The 20863-nt window shown below is 55.2% G+C and overlaps 1 protein-coding gene across 1 annotated transcript; it reads right to left on the reverse strand.

The window, feature by feature from the left end:
* Positions 1–826: 826 nt before the first annotated feature.
* Positions 827–20255, reverse strand: PRR29 (proline rich 29). Its single transcript, XM_005313011.4, has 6 exons — positions 20073–20255; positions 17418–17508; positions 14700–14815; positions 9468–9667; positions 7647–7717; positions 827–7055 (listed from the first exon to the last, which is right to left on the reverse strand). Exons 1-6 carry the CDS (start codon positions 20136–20138, stop codon positions 7024–7026), a joined length of 576 nt encoding a protein of 191 aa, XP_005313068.1. The 5' UTR covers positions 20139–20255; the 3' UTR covers positions 827–7023.
* Positions 20256–20863: the final 608 nt, after the last annotated feature.

Raw genomic sequence — 20863 nt, forward strand, 5'->3', positions numbered from 1 at the left:
GAGGGTCTTCTCCAAGACTGCGGTTTCCGCCCTGGCCCTTATGCAGCTCGCCTGTGGGCAGCAATGCCCCCTTTCACCCAGTGACAGCAGAGTGGTGCGGGAAAGTTACTGTTAATGGGGCAAGAAACAAAGCAGCTCTGCCAAAGAACCTGTGGCAGCGGATTGCCCAGTATTTCCAGGAGAGTTTTGTGGAGATCTCTGAGGCAGATTCCCGTGAAGTGAGGGAGTCAATCAACACCCTGTTCCGCCGCTCAGACGAGGCATGTGGTGGTACGTGCATCATACAGACACAAGCCTGCTTTTTGCAACCCTCCTGCCCCCAACCACTCACTTCAGCAATTTCCAAACTCAAAGCCACTTCCCAGGGGCCTCCTCTACTGTTTGCACTTTGCCAAGCTCCAACAGCTGTGACTGGCTAGCCTCCTTCGGGATAGAGAAGAGCTCCTGGCTGCATGCACCTCTAACCTCCAAGTCATCCTCTGCCTCTGGGTCCTCCTCCCACTCCACATCTTCATCCAAGATTTCCTCCTCCTGGCTCAGTGCACTCTCGACTGGCACGTGAGCCACCAAAGTATTCACAGTGGCCTTCGCAGTGGAGGTGCGGTTGCCACAAGTATCGTGTCCAGCTCTTTGTAGAACTGGCAGTTCGTGGGCACAGCACCGGAGCGGCGCTTTGCCTTCTGCACCTTGTGGTAGGCGTTCTGCAGCGCCTTCTCTATGACCCTGCACTGCAGTGTGTCCCGGTCATGGCCCCTTTCTGTCATTGTGAAATCTGTCCATAGTGTTAGGCAAAAAGATTCTTTTCCCCAAGAATTAGGCAAGCACAGACAGTACTAGAGGGATTTATTAATGGCACCAGGAAGACTGGTAAACAGCTTCAAAAGTATGGTGTCATAGTGACCAGTTATATACAATTTTTTATTTATGTATTTACATTTGTTTTGTACTTACAGGGGCAAACATGGTTACAAAAAAAATCTTAACAAATATAACAGTAAAAACAATACATACGTATAGACCCATCCTAATTATATCAGTTATTTGTGACTGCTTTCGGGGTGAAGAGGCCTAGCGATTCAGATTGCTCTGTATCAGTGACCTGTCCTCTGCATTATTTACCACTCCCCCAATTTCTGTGTGTAACCCTTCTGCCCATCTAAGTTGGCAGCAACAAGGGCCGGGTTCTGTATCTAGGGGTTCCGTTTCAATAACGCAATGCAAAACCGGCTAGAGCGCCCACCCAGTGACCTGGGACAATTATTGTACCACCCCCTGGGTGCCTCTAAGAGGCAATACTTCCCCTCTCGCAAGCACGGAGTCTGAGTGTAACAGAAAATGTTTAATAACATGAGGTAAACAACATCAGCATTAAATTGGAAAAACACCACAAACAGGATTTGTGATTTCAGCTCTTAGCAATTTCAGCTCATACTAGGAGAGCCCCAGTGCTAGTGCACCATTGGCCCAACGGGAATTCAGCTCAGCAGGCTGTAACTAGACTCTTAATGGAATCAAAATTAGCTCTGACATTCAACAGTGGAGAGAAGCAGTAGTGCAATTGGTGTTTCAAACCCTCAGAGGGGTCCCATACCATCAAGTACAAATCCCTGTCCACATCCCCTCTCAATTCACTGGGTTTTGTAACCCATGCCCCTTGTCAAGCAAGTGCTACTTAGGTAATGGTGAAGGACTCACTCAGTCCTTCTGTCATACAACAGTTCCACTGGCCTTGATTCACAGAATCAGGGTAACAAAACTTTATTCTTCCTGCCCCAATAACAGAGAAAACTGGGGATCCCACACCAGCCAAAGTAACCACTTTGAGTTGCTGTTGTTTCATGCCAGGCGGGTGGGTGTGCCTATGCAAACAAGATCAGCCCCTGGAGTTCTTTTCCACACTCGCCATAATTCACCACCAGATGTCAGGGTAGAGCTCATCCTGACTCTGCTTACATTTGTCATCTGCAAACTTTATCAGTGATGAACCGATTCCTGGGAGACCCCACTGGAAACATACTTGCTCAGTGATTATTCTCTATTTACAGTCACATTTTGACTCAATTATTTCAGCTCTTAGTAACTTCAGCTCTTTAGTGATTTCAGCTGTTAGCAGGGGAGCCTCAGTGCTAGTGCACTCAGAACCACTAGGCCAAAGTAGGTCTACTCTAATGCTTAGATTTAGGTATCCTGATTTCAGTTTTACAGCATACAACAAGCCTCCTAAAGGAGTCAAAATTAGCTCTATTATTACACTGTGGAGAAAGAAGGGATCAATGTGGTGCTCAGAGCCTGCACTACCAAATACACATACCTATCCCTAGTCTCTCTAAGTTCACTGGGCTTATTCATGGGCAGGTCACCCATGTCCCTTGCCTGGGGAATTCTACTCAGTTGAGGGCGAGTTCTACTGTCCTTGATTCACATAACCAGATAACACTTTATTACTCCTGCCCCAATAACAAAGAGACTAGGGATCCCACAGCAGCCAAAATGACCATTTGGGCAAGCAGTCCCATCGTGCTAGGCAGGGTGGGTGTGCCCATGCAAATGAGATCAGCCCCTTTTCCACAGCTCACCACCAGATGTCCGGTTAGAGCTCATTCTGACTCTGCTTACATTAGAATTGGAAAAGGTACGGAGAAGGACAACAAAAACGATTGGGGGTGGAACAGCTATATCAGGAGAGATTAAAAAGATTGGGCCTTTACAGCTTGGAAAATCGATGACTAAGAGGGGATATGATCGAGGGCTATCAAATCTTGACCGGTGTGGAGAAAGTGAATAAGGAAGTGTTATTTACTCCTTCACATCACACAAGAACTAGGGGTCACCCAATGAAGTTAATAGGCATCAGGTTTAAAACGAACAAAAGGAAGTATTTCTTCACACAACACACAGTCAACCTGTGGAACTCTTTGCCAGAGGATGTTGTGAAGACCAAGACTATAACAGAGTTCAAAAAAGAACTAGATAAGTTCATGGAGGATAGGTCCATCAATGGCTATTAGCCAGGATGGGCAGGGATGGTGTCCCTAGCCTATGTTTGCCAGAAGCTGGGAATGGGCAAAGGAGATGGATCACTCTATGGTTGCCTGTTCATTCCCTCTGGGGCACCTGGCATTGGCCACTGTCGGAAGACAGGATACTGGGCTAGATGGACCATTGGTCAGACCCAGTATGGTTATTCTTATGTCCCCCCTTTTGTCCTGGAGGGCAACCAAGCACGGAGGGACCGTGTGCATTAGTGACCAGCTGGCTGCATGTGCCCTGTTGCTGTGACTGCATGTACAAATCAGGCATGCAAATGTACATGCAAGTCTATGGAGAGCTGGTCCAAGCGCTGGAGAATCCCAGAGCTAGAGGGAATGGCACAGGGCCCCCGCCGATCAGGTGACCTTTCTACAACGGGCAACCTAAGGCTGAGGTGACCCATGGAGCTGTAGGGAAGGGATGTGGCGGGCTCAGGAGAAGGAGCAGGCTCAGGGCATACAGATCCCATGGCAGCTAGAGACAGGGAGGGACTTTCAGGCTAGACAAGGTGTGGGAGATGAAGGCCTCATTTGTTTGCCACCTTGTAACCTCCAGATTGTCCCAATTGAGATGATAACTTGCCAGTCCTGGGAGCCCTTCCTCCAGTTGGGCCGTCACAAGGGACAGTGGGCTGGGGGTTATTTGGGGATCTGTTTGGGTTCCTCACATGCTAAGCTCCGTGTTCTTCTCTTTAAAGAAACCCAGGTCTCCTGCTCTGAATCTGCCGGGGGGAGCCAGGGGATTAGCACAGAGTTTGTGGCCCATCCTTTGATCCATCGCGGAGGGCCTGGATGGATTAACTCCTCAGCTGAGGCCATCACTCATCTGCTCTGCTGACCTGCTGCTGCTTTGCTCCCCACCCCCTGCCCCCCATCTGGAGGTGGTGGGGATGTGATCATCCCAAACCCTCTCTCTGATGGCCATTCCCACCCCCACCCCCAAGCCTCTGGGAGTGAAGCTGGCTGTCAGGTGCAGGAGGAAAGGCTCCTTCCCCTTTCCAGGGACCCCCTCTCAGGGTGATCTCGGTCAGCAGCCCAGTTCCTACAGGCGGCTGGACTGTTTGGAGAGGCCTCGAGGAACCATGGGATGGGGCGGGGTCTGCAGTGACCCAGCTCCTCTCCTTTGGCCAGGCCTTTTACCTCATGAGGGTTTCCTGCTGTGGTGGCCAGCAGGGTCCCAGCCACGCTGGAGTAGGGGCAGCTCTGGGAGCCTCAGAGAAGTGCCCAGGACAGGATGATACGGGCAGCCCGGCCCTCAGCTGCCCTGCACGGGCCATGCAGCCTGGCAGGCCCCTAGCCTGGGCTGCCCCACGTGCCTCACCTACCATCCCCTAGCCTCACCCTGCTGCTGTGACCCACTTTGTGCCTGGCACAGCCACACAGCACCCCAGGGCAGGGAGCAGCCTGGCGCAGCACAGACCCACAGGCCAGCCCTGTGCACGGTTCAGACCACGGGCCAGCTGCCATAAAGCCACGGCTCACCACGAAGGCAGAGCCACCCCTCAGCCCGGCAGAACGGGGGTGTAACTAGCCCAGCAGAGGGGAATTCCTCCCCGAGGCCCTAGGGATGGTTTGATAGGAGGGTTCCTGGTTGTCCTTGTCCCTCATGCCCATCTCCTCTTGGGTGTGTCTTAGACCTGGGCTCAGCTCTGCAGCTGGTGTCTAGGTTGGCACGGCCCCTTGGCGGATCTCCTGACCCATAGCACCCAGGCAGGGATCCCATGTCCCCTCCCTGCAGACAGCTCTCCCCACATGGCCCCTTGGCCTAGAGGGCTGGGCCAGCCCCCTCTCCACTGGGGACCCCCCCACCACCAGCTGGCTTCAGAGCCCCTGCCTCCTCAAGGCGCCAGTCAGCCCTGGCCTCTGCTCAAACCACTCCCCCCATCCCCATCCCGCTGTCCCTTAGGCCCCACTGCCTCCCCCAGCGCTGTGGGTCACTGCGCCTGCTCCCCTAGGACTCTCCCAGCAGCACCGCCCCATCCTCACCAGGCTGCTCGGCCTCCTCTGCGTCTGCCCCCAGCCTCCCCGGGCTGCTCCTCCTGGCCACCGCTCTGCTGGGCTCGGCTAGACACTGCCTCCACCCTGCCCAATCTCCTGCCTCCTGCTCGCTTTGGGACACAGCCTGCTGTGATGAAGCAGGGGGGTTTCTTGTTGTTTTCAATGGCTTGCATGCAGAGGGGGTGGGACTCACTTTCCCTGTGTGTTACTGGTTTAACGAGGTGACGGGAGAGGGAGTTTGTTGTTACAGAGGGCCAGCGAACGGCCTGGAGAATGGATACCCCAGTGACTGGTGACCTGGTGACTGGGAGGCCCAGCTCAGGAGTCACAGCTGGTTCTGGCCAGTGGGAGGACAATGGGCTGCGGAGGGAGGACCCCGGTGACCTGACCAGCCAGTTCCAGCCAGAGGGGAGGGGACTGGACTCGATGACCTCTCCAGGTCCCTTCGAGGTCCCTTCCAGTCCTAGAATCTATGAAAAAGGACGGATGAGAGGAGAGGCTGGGAGCAGAGGAGGCCCAGGCAGCCTGCTTACCTGGGACAGAAGACAAAGGACGGAGGCGGGACTTGGGGGACGGTGATATCGGATGCCCAGCTGGAAGGAGGGGGTCTCTGGGCTCGGAGGGGAGAGCAGCCAGAGCCCACCTGGAGGCGGGACAGACCTAGATGTCCTGTGCTGCGGGAGGCCAGGCCTGAGGCCCTGAGAGTTTCCTGTGCTGTGTTCAGACGCTCAATAAACCCTTGTTTCACGCTGGCTGAGAGTCGCTCCGGTCTAGAGAACAGGGTTGAATCATTCCCTCTGGGAATGGAGGGCCCGGGGGTCCAGAGCAAGTGGATTCTCTGAGAGGACCCACTGCGAGAGACAGGCGTGCTAAGGCGCAGAGAGGTGTGGTTCCAGGAGGCAGAAGGGGCTGTGGCTTGACCCCTGACAGAGAGCAGACCCCCGAGAAGGGCTGTCACACCGAAGGGGGTCCCCCCCATGGACTGTACGGAGCCGGGAGAGAGCACGAATTCTGAGAGTCCGTGACACCTGCCTCTCTGCTCGTCAGACGCTGCCCTGTGCCCTCCTGCTCATCTCAATGCGATGCAGAGGGCAGGCAGCTGGCTTGTTCCCTCATATCCTGGAGACACCAGCGGCGCATGTAACCCACTGGTGGGTGGGTCTATCAGCTCCCCCTTAGGCCCATCCACAGCTGTCACGGCCCCCAGCTCCAGGCGCTCACAGCTAGCTCAGGAGGGCACCGATTCAATCCCCGGTGTGTGGGCCAAGAGTGTAGCTGTCACATAAGGACAGTGAGGGCAGAGGTGGCGCTTAGACATGGCTGACAACCAGGCACCAGCCCTGCCCGTCCTGGGAGACCCGGGCCCAGGACACCAGCACTGTCCCCCATGCTGGAGACACCTGGGGTCTTCCACTTCCCCAGGAACCTCGAGGTCCCTTCCACGGCAGCAGCAGAAGGGAGCTCCGGCTGATGTGTCATCGGAGGAGAGGCATAAGCACGTTAAATGAGGGATGCTGGAGACATGCATTAGTCCTGAGGCTACAGCAAGGGGATGCCAGCAGACAGAAAAGGGGGAGTGGGGTGCGTGGTGGGAAGGACGCATCCCTCCCCCTGCCAGTAGCTGCACCTAATAGCACAACCTCTTCCTCCCTGGGGCAGGAGAAGCTGCCACGTCAGGGGACAACCACACTGTGGAAACAACTAGACAATGAAGCACCTTCTTAGTAGCTGAGAGGCGAGTCCAGGCAGGTTGCCCTTCCGGCTCCATGGGGTGGAGCGAGGTGAGGGACAGGAGAGGACGCATCAGGCGGCTGCCTGTCACTGCAGGAGCTAGTCCAGTTAACGAGCGGGGACGAAGGACAGAGCGGTTGGTCAGGGCCCAACGCACCAGCTTCGCTGGGCCAGGGGAACCCCTCCTGCAGCAGGGATCCCCGGAGCCAGGCAGGGACGGGGATGCAGGCGAAGAGGAGAGCTCCCAGGAGGCACAGAGCCAGGCTCACAGCTTGCCCTGGGTGTAGTCGTAATACTCTGCGGAGAGAAAGGGGAGGTGGTGGCAGTGCAGCGAGGGGGCAGCCCATGGCCCTGCCCTGCCGGATGTCAGAGGGATGCAAGGGCAGAGGGACCCCAACGCCGGGCCCGGAGCCGCCCAGCGAGGGCTGGGAGGGATTCGGCCTGGCCATGTGGGCCGTGGGAGCAGGGCCCAAGGGGAGCAGGCAGGGATAGCAGCAGGAAGGCTCCTGCCCTACAACGCTGTGCAGCAGGCTGGAGCTAATCTGCATTTACCGACCCTGCGCCTGGGCCTTGGGGCTGTTGTTGTCTGGATCCCTGACCCGGGGCCTGGGCCTTTGACAGGGGAAGGTGAGTTCTGTGTACATGGGCTGGGCCCATGGCATGGGACGTGGGAGGTTTAAGGCCTGTGCAAGCAGCCGGGGAGGTGGCAGTGACAGTGCTGCGAAGGCTGGAGGGAGGAGGAGTGGGGCTGGGCCCCTCACAACCCCCGTCAGGCAGGGGGGAGCCACAAGGGGAAGGGGTTTGTCTGCGGCTGGAGGGGAGAGATGGCCACCCCTGCGGGCAGGAGCTGTGCCATGGGCAGGCTTGGGCGGGGAAGGACGTCCTTACCCACGGCCGGCGGGACGTCAGCTCCCACTGTCCCCGTGGCGCTGGGCGGTGGGGGCGGAGGGACCACTTTGCTGTGGAAACAAAGCGAGGGCAGGGGGTCAGCAGCGATGGGGGGGAGGGAGCTCCCCATCCCCCGAAACAAGCCAAACCACTGCGGCCTGCAGGGACTAGTGGAGGGAACAGATTTGGGAGTCCTGGAGGCAGAGAGCCCAGGCAGAGAAGACCCTTGGGCTCACACAGTAGGAAGGCTGAGTCCGGCACTCCCACCCGCTCCTAAATCTCCTCCCCAACCCATGGTGTAGCCCATCTCCCAGTGATGCTTCACCTGTCACCCACCCACTCCTAAATCTCCTCTCCCCACCCAGGGTGCTAGTTATTGTAGTAGCACCCATGGGCCTCAGCTAGTCGAGGAGCCCTGTTGTGCCAGGTGCTGCACATATACACACACACACACACACTGTTGTGTCAGGGTGCTGCACACACACACACACACACACACATACACACACTGTTGTGTCAGGGTGCTGCACATACTGTTGTGCCAAGTGCTGCACACACAGACACACACACACAGTTGTGTCAGGGTGCTGTGCGCACGTGCACACAGGCACAAACACTGTTGTTCCAGGTGCTGCACACTGGGGCCAGCTCCAGGAGCCTCAGAGACGTGCCCAGGACAGGATGATATGGGCAGCCCGGCCCTCAGCCACCCTGCACAGGCCATTCAGACACACACACACGTTGTGCGCACACACGCATGCGCGTGCGCACACACAGAGTGATAGCCACTCCCCGCCCCAAGGAGCTCACAGTGTGAACAGAGAAGGCAAAGGGCAGGAGAGAGGAATGTTCCATCCCTACATTACAGCTGGGGAACCGAGGCACAGAGATGATGTGACTATCCCAGCGTTACTCAGGGAGTCTGTGTCAGGGTCAGGGATCGAACCTGGATCTCCTGAATCCCACCCCAGTGCCTAGCCACAAGGACATGAATGTCGAAGGTGCGGGTCTGGTTAGTTATATCTTATAAAATTAGCTGCCCCCTGAGGCCCCAGATCCCACTGTCCAGTTTCCCCGGCTGCTCTCCGTCACCCCTGGTGGCGAGGGCTGGGTGAAAACTGTTCGTGTAAACAGGATGCCCAAAAATTGGGTTTCTGCCCCAATGACTGTGTTCACGGCGCTCCCTGGGAAAATTCACGTTTTTGTTAAAAAACGGAAAGTCCCCAAACCAAACTTTTCTCTTTGTCTGTCCCTGCAGTGCCTTATGGGAGCTGCAGTTCGGTTTCCACATGCCCCCAATCCCTTCTGTGGGCCGAGCTATATCTCCCACAATGTACGGGGGGCCTCACACTCCCTTCTCTCCAGACAGGCCCCTGCTAGTGCCCAGACTGAGAGTTTAATACGTACCTTGGAATGGCTCCCCCACCCCAGTGGCAGCAGCCTGTCCCCCCCTTGCACCCCTCCCTGCCTCCACAGAAGGGACTGGCCCAGGGTCTGAGTGGGAGGAGGCAGGGCCCAGGAGCTGGTGAGTGAGGTCCATGGGATTCTAACCCGGTAGGAGCGGATGAAGTTAATTAAATGGGAGAATTTATTGGATTTCTTGGATTCCCTGCAGCTGGCTCCGCCCATCTCCCACTCTGATGCGATGGGCGTTTCCCACCTTCCCTGCTCGTTTGATAAACCCATCAGCCCCCTTCTCTGCCCATGGCACCAGCCTCTCCTCTCTCCGCTGGCCTGGGTCCACCTCCCCAGCGCTCAGCTTCCGGCTCCGTACGCCTCCTGTGGCTGGCTCCCCACTGACGGTGCATTCTCGTTACTCACTCGTCCTGAGTCCGGCCTGCTGGCGCTGGGTGCGGGTCCTGGCTGACGTGGCGTATGCTAGGGGGCTCCTGTGCCCATGCTGGAGGCTGCGCCAGGGGCTGCCATGGGGGGCCGGGAGTGGCGGTGGGGTATGGTGCGTAGTGGTGGTGGAATACCACATCTGCTTCTTCATCTTCAGTGTGGAGAGGGACCAGGTTCACCTGCAGGGAAGGAATAAAAGGCACCTTGGGGTGTCTCCTTGCCCCTGGCCATGATCACTATCCCTGAAGCTTTACCTGACTCTCGGTAACTGTGTTTAGAGAACTGATTCCTAAGCCCAGCAAGACGCCTCCACGCTCACAGGCTCTGCAGCTCACAGCTGGGCTTGCCGGACACTCTTACAGCTTACACCCGGTGACCCTGATCATAGAATCATAGAGTATCAGGGTTGGAAGAAACCTCAGGAGGTTCTAGTCCAACCCCCTGCTCAAAGCAGGACCAACCCCAACTAAATCATCCCAGCCAGGGCTTTGTCAAGCCGGGCCTTAAAAACCTCTAAGGATGGAGATTCCACCACCTCCCTAGGGAACCCATTCCAGTGCTTCACCACCCTCCTAGTGAAATAGTGTTTCCTAATATCCAACCTAGACCTCCCCCACTGCAACTTGAGACCATTGCTCCTTGCTCTGTCATCTACCACCACTGAGAACAGTCTAGATCCATCCTCTTTGGAACCCCCCTTCAGGTAGTTGAAGGCTGCTATCGAATCCCCCCTCACGCTTCTCTTTGCAGACTAAATAAGCCCAGTTCCCTCAGCCTCTCCTCGTAAGTCCTGTGATCTCCTGCTGTAGCATGAGACTGTCATGGGGCCAGCAGTACCTTCCAGGAGCCCAGGCCAGGCCTTAGGGACACCCTGTGCGGTGACACTGGGCAGCATGGGCTGGAAGCTGGAGAACCAGAGGGAAAAAATCCCCTTTGTGTTTCAGAGACTGTCAGGCCGGCAGGTTCCCCAGTGATCACCCAGTCTGACCTGTACACCGTGGGCTCTAGGGATGAATTAATCCCTTCTTGAACTAGAACAGAGCTTTCAGAAAAACATCCCATCTTGATTTTAAAAAGGCCAGGGATGGAGAATCCACCCCAGTCCCTGGTAAGTCGTTCCGATGGCGTTCAGCACAGCTGAGTCCGTTCCTGCTCGGCCATGAGGGTCACGCCTCAGCCCGCTAGGCCCTGGGAGTCCCCTTGGCTCCCCAGGCGAGGGGCTGAGCTCCGCAGGCCTTTGGAGATGGAGGGCCTGAGCCAGCCAGGGAGCTCTGCCGTACAGCAGGCTCCTGTATTGGGGCTGCGGCCCACGGCTGGCTGGCAGGGGCGGCTGTATCCCATGCAAAGCGCTATGGTGCGTGAACACTCACGCTGCAGAGGGAAGCCCTTAAACGTCGTGAAATGCCACGTGCCGACGGCCCACCTTGTGCATTGCGCGGTGCCAGAGGCGGGGTGTGTGGCGGGGATGGGGCCGGGCTCCATTCACCACACGGCTCGGGCAGCGGAAGAGGCAGCTGCCTTGACTTGGGCGTTTCCTGACTTTTGAGCGCTCCTCTCTGCAGCCAGGCTGTTGGTTTCAGGTGTTCAGGGTGGGCCAGGGGAGCAGGTGCCTTCAGCCAAGCAGTGGGCCTGGGGGGTAGCTCCATGAGGAGAGCAGCTTTCCTTACAGCCCCCGGGGCTAGGATGTGGGGCTGGCGTTGGCCCCTTCCCAGCCATGCAGGTGGGGGAGCGAGCAGAGAATCCCTCGCGTGTTCCCAGCTGAGTTCTCTGTTGCTGTGGGGAGGGGAGGAGATTGCAATTTGATTGACTGATTGATTTTAAATTGAGCGAGTCAGTGTTTATAAACTGGGCATCCTGCCAACTGGCATATCCTAAGTGTCACAAGGCAGGCCTGCCTTCTAGCACCCTCTGCTGGCCAAGCACGGCACTGCAGGTGCTCCCTGCCTCAATTTCCCTCACCAGGGCTTTGCCTCTCCTTGGGATTCCCATAGGTTAGCCGGCTGGCTGAGTCACCCCATTGGTCAATCCCCTTCTGGGGTGACAGAAGTCCAAACAAAAGGTGGTAGGCAGGGTTCCCGGGTCAGGCTCAGGGTTACCAAGACCACCCTGTTACAGCGAGCCTCCCCTTTTGGCTCTGCCCGTGCTCCAGTCACGCCACGCAGTATTTTAGCCTGTGGTTGCCCTTACCAGGCCCAGGCAGGCCCGTCTCAGAGTTAGCATTGTGGTGGGGGCCTGTGGAACTACTTCTCCCCCCGCAACCCTCAGCGTAACTGAGTCTCACCCCACCATGCAAAATGCAATGCCATTGAAATCTGCAGATGACACCAGCCTTGGTGGGGAGGTAAACAGTCATCAGGCCAGGGCAATTCTCCAGAACAGGCTGCATCGCCTGGAGAGCTGGGCTCACTTGAACGATGTGTGCGTTAATGCAGCCAAGTGCCAGGTCAAACATCTAGGGACAAGGAATGTGGGTCCCACTTACTGGGTAGGGGGGTACACTGGAAAGCAGTGACTCTGAATGGGACTTTGGGGCCAGGGCAGAACACAGCTTAAAGCTAATGCGATCCTGGGCTGTGTGAACAGGAGCATACAGAATGGGAGCAGGGTGGTGGTGTTACCTCCGTACACAACGTTGGGGAGACCATTACTGGCTCCTGGGTCCGGTTCTGGTGTCCACATTTTATAAAGGATGTTGACACATTGGGAAAGAGGCACAAGAAGGATTCGGGGTCTGGCAAACCTGTCTCACGCTGAGAGCTATAGAAGCTCAGTCTAGGGTATCCAAGTGAAAGTTAACAGATGACTGGACCAGTCTATAAATACCTTCCTGGAGAGCAGACGCTGCATTATGTTCTTTTGGTTCTAGGCATGTCCGCAGAACCTTATTGGTTTTTTCTACCAACGCCGTTGGATGTACCCCGTCAGACCCCTGGCTTTCCTATACCGTAACTTCTAAATTCAGCTGAGTCTGGTTTCTAAGGTCCCCTGAAAGTTTCCTGGGTGGAGCAATTTGTGGGGTTACCTCACGTTTTAATCAAGAGCAATGTGTGTCTTTAATGCCGGCGAGTTCACCAAAGACATCCTGGCAATCTTCGCAAGTACGGGCCCTTCAAACTCAGCTGCTCCTGTAGCACAAAGTCAGATCTGCCTGCTACAGGGACAAAACCCAGGTGTTCCCTCCCATCCGCCCACAGAGGCTAAGGGAGAGGGAGCTGGAGTCTGCTCCTCCTGGTGCATCATCCACAGAAATGGTAGCTAAGTTCCAGCCTCTTCCACCAGGGCAAGAGCCACTGAAGACAATGGGGCTGCACAGGTGCCCTGGAGGGCCTGATTTGGTGTTAAAACTGGTGATGGAAAGCAAGGAAAGGACCCAGCTTGACTCTGGGAGCCCAGGGGAGTTTACAGGCGGGAATCCTGCATCTTGCAGTCCCTCCTAGCCCTATGGGTCTATGAGGCTATAAGCTAGTAGAACATCCGTTTGATCTACTCGCTCACATCGGATCTGGAATCATCGAAACTACCCTCTTGGAGCCATTTAGTCACTTTTCAGAACACAGCAGCCCTCTCCTCCGGCCCCCTGGCATGTACACCTCCCGAGTCAGCCTTCAACTCAGAGATCACACACTCACGCAGGACCCTGTCTCGTCCAGGCTACAGAGGGGTGGGAAGGAATCGGGGACATGACAGTTATTCAGCAACAAACACTGCCCACAGCTGCTGCGTCCTCCGAAAGGGAAACAACATTTGTTGCCCCTGTGGGAATGAAATATTAATCACTGTGCTTTGAATCAACTATTACATTCAATCCTTTGCAGGGCTGTTATGTTCAATAAATTGCTTCCATCCTCGTTGTTCAGTGAACGCGCAGCCCTGTGCACAGCCAGCCTGTGCACCAAGGGCCGCGCTTACACCCATGTTGACTGGCATTAAGGAGCTGGTTCAGCCTGAAGCCCACACCAGAGGGGTGTCGATTCTAGTCTGCAGTAGTGTGTTGCGCACCGTCTGGCCTTAGTGCGTGCTAATGGCCTGTTTCAAATGGTATTGCACTAGGGAACTTTCAGTGCGCACCAGCAGCACTCACAAGGGCCTATTAGTGTGTAACACACTAGTGTGCACTAGACTTCACCCCCCTCTAGTGCGGACTAACTAATAAAAGAACTTCCTTTTATTTGTTTTAAACCTGCTGCCCTTTAATTTCATTTGGTGGCCCCTAGTTCTTATATTATGGGAACAAGTAAATAACTTTTCCTTATTCACTTTCTTCACACCACTCATGATTTTATATACCTCTGTCATATCCCCCCTTAGTCTCCTTTTTTCCAAGCTGAAAAGTCCTAGCCTCTTTAATCTCTCCTCATATGGGACCCGTTCCAAACCCCTAATCATTTTAGTTGCCCTTCTCTGAACCTTTTCTAATGTCAGTATATATCTTTTTTGAGATGAGGAGACCACATCTGTACGCAGTATTCAAGATGTGGGCGTACCATGGATTTATATAAGGGCAATAAGATATTCTCCGTCTTATTCTCTATCCCTTTTTGAATGATTCCTAACAACCTATTTGCTTTTTTGACTGCTGCTGCACACTGCGTGGATGTCTTCAGAGAACTATCCACGATGACTCCAAGATCTCTTTCCTGATTAGTTGTAGCTAAATTAGCCCCCATCATATTACTTTACATTTATCCACATTAAATTTCATTTGCCATTTTGTTGCCCAATCACTTAGTTTTGTGAGATCTTTTTGAAGTTCTTCACAGTCTGCTTTTAACCTCTCACTAACTCTCATTCCTTCTTCTTAGCTAATAAACCTTTACTTAGTTTACTATAGAATTGGCTACAGGGGTTGTCTTTGGTGTAAGATCTAGGGTACCAGTTAATCTGGGGTAAGTGACTGGGCTCTCGGGACTGGAAGGAACCTGAATGTGGTGTGATTTTTGATGTAAGTGACCATTTATCCCAAAGTCCAGTTTGCCGGGGTGGCAAGATAGATTGGAGAGTCCAAGGGGACTGTCTGTGACTCCATGGTCAGACTGGGATAGTGATCCAGGAATTCACATTTGTTACCGGCTTGGTGAAATCTAATTAGAGACCACACCACCAGCTAGGGGTGTCTGCCCTGATTTCTGACAGTCTGCCCTGAGGCAGGTGCTCATGGTTGTGGGCTATTTCGGACAGCGTGACAATCTCATCCCAGTCGGACACACCTACCTGGGCAGCAGCAGGAGCTGGGCTGAATCCAAAGGATGTCAGTGCAGCCATCGTCATGTTGTTCATGATCACCTGATGCATCTGGGCGTTTTGTATCATCATGAACTCTATCAGATCTGCCAAGGGGAAAAGAACAACCCCTCATTATAGAGCTGGGTGAGAACGAGAGAGCAAAGCCATTCAGTTGGAAGCAAAGGTCAGTTAGACTGACTAACGCCAAGCTATTTGCTGACTGTTGTGCACAGAGCGCCTAGAAGATCGATAAGAGGCTGTTAATCGTATTTTAGGAGACTTGGCCATTGCTTTGCTGTGTCAGGAATTCCTGTCACTGGTTTCAGGAATTGCAGCGGTCTGAGCAGATGTCAGCTGTGATCTCCTAAGAAAAGCATGAAGCAAGATGCTTCGAAACAGTCAACCCGTGGATGACCAGGGTTGGGAGGCACCTCGCTACCACCTGCTCCTAGCATGAGGGAGGCTTGTCTGTGCTTGCAAGGGGTCAGCTCCCCACCGGCAACGGGCAACACAAGCCCTTGTCTCTCAACCTGCCCACTCTGCTGGTTAGCAACAGGCACACGCCCAGCCCCGAGCATCCCCTGGAGTGTCCAGCCCCCGTTTCACTGGCCACTTGCAGAATTCCCAGATCCGCTGCTCCCAAAGGACCAGCACCCCAGATTACCAGAGACACCACGGGACCACCGCTCCTCTCAGCTCACAGCACTGGTTCATGGGGAAACCAAGTGTAAGCGTATTTAACAGTGATTCAAGTAATAGCAAGTGGGTAGAAGTGTTGGAAACAACTGGTTCCATCTTTAAAAAAAAGGTCATAGCACGCCTTCTAGAGCTTAGACTTACCTAACAACCATTCCCCTGTCTCATACAGGTTAGCTCAACCAGACTCTTCCTCCCAGAGTTTAACAGACAGGCTGGCCCTGGCCCTCCATTCTGAAGACAAGCGTGCTGGCTGCCTGTCTGCTAGGTAGGTACCAGGTGTCTCTCTTCATTCTCCTGAGATACCAGACTAAGGGCTTGTCTACACTTGAAATGCTACAGTGGCACAGCTGCGCCTCTAGTGCTCCGGTGTAGACACGACCTGCAGCAATGGGAGGGGTCCTCCTGTTGGCATAGGGGAGCCGCCTCCTCACGAGATGCTAATCACTAGGGCCTTGTTTACACTACACAGTTTCGTCAACGCAAGTTACGCAGACAATCAAAAACTGGTATAATGACACCACTTGTGCATGTTCCCATGACGCTCCTTCTGTTGGTGGAGCGTGTCCACAGTTGGTGCTCTAGCATTGACAGCGAGAGCAGTGCACTGTGGGTAGCTATCCCACTGTGCTACTCGCCACCTACTCGCTGGGAAGATGCGAGATGAGATCTCCACGCCGAGGAAACAGGAAGTGGAATTTCAAAAATTCCCAGGCCTTTAAAGGGGGAGGGGTGAATGCCTGCTACCTGGGTGCAGAGCAGCGGAGTTTGAACTGCTGACCAGAGCAGTCAGGATGGGCATTGTGGGACACCTCCTGGAGGCCATGTACAGTGACATAGCCAAGTGCGGTGTCTACACACTAACACTTTGTGCTGCAAAAAGTTCTACGCTTCTCGTCAAGGTGGTTTTATTTTGTCGGCAAAGCAGCAGAGTATTGTCAGAAGGAGCATTGCAGTGTGTGCACCGCCACTGTTTTGTCGATGAAACAGCTTTTGTCGACAAAACTGTGTAGTGTAGACAAGGCCTAGGTCAAGGGAAGAATTCTTCCATCAAGCTATCATAGTATCATAGATGATTAGGGTTGGAAGAGACCTCAGGAGGTCATCTAGTCCAATCCCCTGCTCAAAGCAGGACCAACCCCAACTAAATCATCCCAGCCAAGGCTTTGTCAAGTCAGGCCTTAAAAACCTCTAAGGATGGAGATTCCACCACCTCCCTAGGTAACCCATTCCAGAGCTTCACCACCCTCCTAGTGAAATAGTGTTTCCTAATATCCAACCTAGACCTCCCCCACTGCAACTTGAGACCATTGCTCCTTGTTCTGTGTAGAACTGCCTACACTGGGGGGTTAGGTTGGCTTACCTACACCGCTCAGGGTGTAGGTCGAATTCTTTGATCTCAGTCATAAACAGGACAACCTCCTGCTGTTTGTTTCTTCCTGCAGATTTCATGATCTCTCCTTGACTAGACAATCTTGATTAGCTCATGGCACCAGATGCAGATCGACTTATGTTGTAAGACACCCAAAGGTCAGCCAGGGAGAGAGAAGCGTCTCCTACCCCCTGCCTGAACCGAATCTGTTTATCACCTTCAGATGACCTGTCTGAACTTACACACCTTCAGAGCATAGTTTTCAGTATGGCTACATATCTCCTTAAATATCGCCCGTACATACATCTCCCAGTGACTAGGACGACCAGCGCTTTACTGGCTGTTGGTAGAGACGTCACTGCCATGCTTTGCCATACTGTTGTGTAGGCATTAGACCCAAGGTATCCCTGTAAACCTCTAGGCAGCCTCTATGCCCACTACAAGTTGGCACCAAGCAGGCTCAGGGTCACGAGTACCTGCTTTGAAGGGGATGACGTGCGCTGTTTGGTTTCTTTCGGATGGATAAAGATGTCCGTTTAAACCATTGTTCTGGTGGGTTTTTAGCATGAGAATTTCAGCCTGAGTATTTGTTAGCGTTGCTGAACTTGCAGGGAAGGTTTTGTGTTTTAGTCTCCTACCTTCTCGGACATGTCCTGGCCTTACGGGCTGAGTGAAAGGAGACAGGATCCCAGGGATCTGCTGAAATATTGTCATCGGCTGCTGGGGAATCTAGAAAATAATGCAGAGAGCAACTAATGTGAGAAGGCTGCGGGGTGGGGGGAACGATTGGGGGGAGGAAGGGCTGGGAGTGAGGGGGCCATTGGGGGAGGCAGGGCTGGGATTGGGGGGGTGATTGGGCAGAGGCAGGGCTGGGGGTTGGGGGGCCGCACCCCACCCCTCTGGAGGGCGAGCCCCACACTGAGCGCGGAGCTGGCCTGCTGCAGCCTGCCAGCTAGGGTGACCAGATGAGATGAAGAAAATATTGGGACAACCCGGGGCGGGGGGGGGGGAAGGCGGGGGGCAAAAAAAAAAAAGCCGAGTGCTGCCGGTGGAGCAAAATATCGGGACAAACAGCAAAAAATTGGGACGGTCCCGATTTTATCGGGACGTCTGGTCACCCTACTGCCAGCACATGCATGTCTGGGAGGTCTCAGCACGGGGCAGCCCTCGATGACCCTCTGCCCTCGCAGGCAAGGGCTCCGGACAGGGCCTCGCACCCTGCAAAGCCAAGAGCAGTCACGGGGGAGTCTCACAAGGAGCCTAGTCCCAGCCCAAACCTCCCCCCCAACCGCCCCTCATCCCACCTCCCTCACCCCAATCCCAACCCCCACTCATCCCACCTCACCCCAACTCCCCCCTCACCCCAATCCCACCCGACTCCCAGCCTCACCTCACCCCAATCCCACCCGACTCCCAACCTCACCTCACCCCAATCCCCCACTCCCACTTCATTCCAACCCCCCTCACCCCAATCCCAACCCCCCTCGTTCTCCCTCACCCCAACTCCCCCCTCACCCCAATCCCAACCCCCACTCATCCCACCTCACCCCAATCCCAGCCTCACCTCATCCCAACCCCCCACTGCCACCTCATCCCAACCCCCCTCACCCCAATCCCAACTCCCCCCTCACCCCAATCCCAACCCCCACTCATCCCACCTCACCCCAATCCCAACCTCACCTCATCCCAATCTCCCTCGCCCCAATCCCAACTCCCCTCACCCCAATCCCAACCCCCACTCATCCCACCTCACCCCAATCCCAGCCTCACCTCATCCCAATCCCCCTCGCCCCAATCCCAACTCCCCCTCATTCTCCTTTACCCCAACTCCCCCCTCACCCCAATCCCAACCCCCCCATCCCACCTCACCCCCCCAACTCCCCCCCTCACCCCAATCCCACCCGACTCCCAGCCTCACCTCACCCCAATCCCACCCAACTCCCAACCTCACCTCACCTCAATCCCCCACTCCCACCTCATTCCAACCCCGCTCACCCCAATCCCAACCCCCTTCGTTCTCCCTCACCCCAACTCCCCCCTCGCCCCAATCCCAACCCCCACTCATCCCACCTCACCCCAATCCCAGCCTCACCTCACCCCAACCCTCCCTCACCCCAATCCCACCCAACTCCCTGCCTCACCTCACCCCAACCCCCCACTCCCACCTCACCCCAACCCCCCTCACCCCAATCCTAACCCCCACTCATCCCACCTCACCCCAATCCCACCCAACTCCCAGCATCACCTCACCCCAACCCCCCACTCCCACCTCATCCCAACCCCCCTCACCCCAATCCCAACCCCCCCTCGTTCTCCCTCACCCCAATCCCAACCCCCCTCATCCCACCTCATCCCAACTCCCCCCTCACCCCAATCCCACCTGCCCCTTGTCCTCCCTCACCCCAATTCCACCCGACTCCCAGCCTCACCTCACCCCAACCCCCAACTCCCATCTGGGCTTACCACCTGGCTGGTATTTGACCGGCCTGACCATTTTTTTATGGATTTGCTGTTGCCAGAAAAGTAATTTAATCTGCTGGGTTTTTTTTCCATGTGTGTCTAAAGATTTGCGTTTGTCACACTGCACGGGGCTAGCTAATGGTCAAAGTGTCTGTGTCCTGCCAGAGACGCTGCAGCACTCCCACTGCCGCAGTTTACGCGATAACAGATCAAAACTACTGAAAACACAGCCGCTGTCTGCCCACCAACACACAAGAGTGAGGGGACCTGGGATGTCGTCAGTCTTCTCTATGGGTGTTCTCTCTCTAAACACTATAAAGTGGCTGTTGCAAGGGGTTGCGGAGTTGCCTTGTGGTTGGTTGGGGTTGTGGCGGGTTTGCCTTGTGGGGGTGGGTGCTGGTGTTTTTGCATTTCAAAGGTGGTAACCTACTTCCACCCTCACCTCGCTCCAGTGCCCCCCACTCCTGGCCCGCTCACTCCCACCCCAACTCACCAACCCCCCCACACCTCATCCCAGTCCCTCCCCTGATTACCCCACACCCGGCCCCCCTTGTCTCACCCTATTCTCCTCCCCAGCCCTGGCCCCGTCAGAGAGCCCAGGTCTCCTGAGGGCGGACGCTGTCATGAGCAGTCCTGGCAGAGGAATGGAGGAACAGCTAGAAACTCAGTGCCCTGAACGTCTCTCACCATGGTAAAGGGAAGCCCAGCCTGTGGAATCGGGACCTGGTTCCCCCATAGCTGCCCAGTCCCTGGGGCCAGGCAGTGCCAGCCAGCCATGCATGGGCAACTCAGCAAGACCTCAATCTGCGGCTCGGTCTCCGGGATTTACTTACCGGCTGTTGGATGATCTGCACCCGTGGGGGAGTCTCCCCCCAGGCCTCAGCTGCCCCCAAATTCATGGTGAAGGCGCAGCCCCCGTCTGGAAGGAGCTTGCCAGTGAGGACTGGATGGGAGCAACCCTCCAGGGAGCAAGAAAGCAGTAGGCAGCCAGCACAATTTGTTGCTATAGATGCCGTGTGTAAACAAACCTGCTCCGGAGGCAGAGAAGGCGTCTCAGCTGGGCTCTCCCAGTGCATTGTGTCCCCAGAGACACAGGCCCTGGGGAACCCCTGCACTGAAATGAAGCAGGCACACACGGGGGGCAGAGTTAAGGGTGTGCATGCAGCCTTCATTCTGGCATTCCTAGCCTTAGAGGGCACAAGCATGTAGCCCCAGCGTCCTGCTAGGGCCAGAGGGTGATCCTGATACGAGGAAACACTCACCAGCATGAGGCAGGGGTTCATACTGTGGCTCCGGGTGCACATCCCTGCGCCCGTGGGGTTAGCCACGCACCAGCAACGGTGCCGTCACCCTGAGCTTTGGGGAGAACAGCTCAAAAGCCAGGCCATGTATCAGCAAACCCGAAAAGTGACCAAAAAGAAAGATTTCAGCAGCTGAGCTCAGATTAAAGCAAGAACAATCGCCCAGCTCCCACTGCGGACCAGGGACCAGAACCTCCTAGCAGCAAAGGAGGGTCAGATTTGTAAAGGTACCAGGCACTGAAGATGCACTTGGTGGGATTTTCCAAAGCTCATGGGCTACTAAGACAGAAAGGCAGCATGGTCCAGTGGTTAGTGCACGAGGC

The sequence above is a fragment of the Chrysemys picta genome, chromosome 24 (genome assembly GCF_011386835.1).
Source record: "Chrysemys picta bellii isolate R12L10 chromosome 24, ASM1138683v2, whole genome shotgun sequence".
NCBI lineage: Eukaryota > Metazoa > Chordata > Testudines > Emydidae > Chrysemys > Chrysemys picta.

Coding starts and splice junctions, on each gene's coding strand:
- PRR29 (XM_005313011.4), bottom strand. CDS start 20,138: ATGAATTTGGGGGCAGCTGAGGCCTGGGGGGAGACTCCCCCACGGGTG. Junction 14,816..17,417: donor GCCAGGACATGTCCGAGAAG/GTAGGAGACTAA, acceptor TCCCCTTGGCAG/ATCTGATAGAGTTCATGATG. Junction 7,056..7,646: donor TGACGTCCCGCCGGCCGTGG/GTAAGGACGTCC, acceptor TTCTCTCCGCAG/AGTATTACGACTACACCCAG.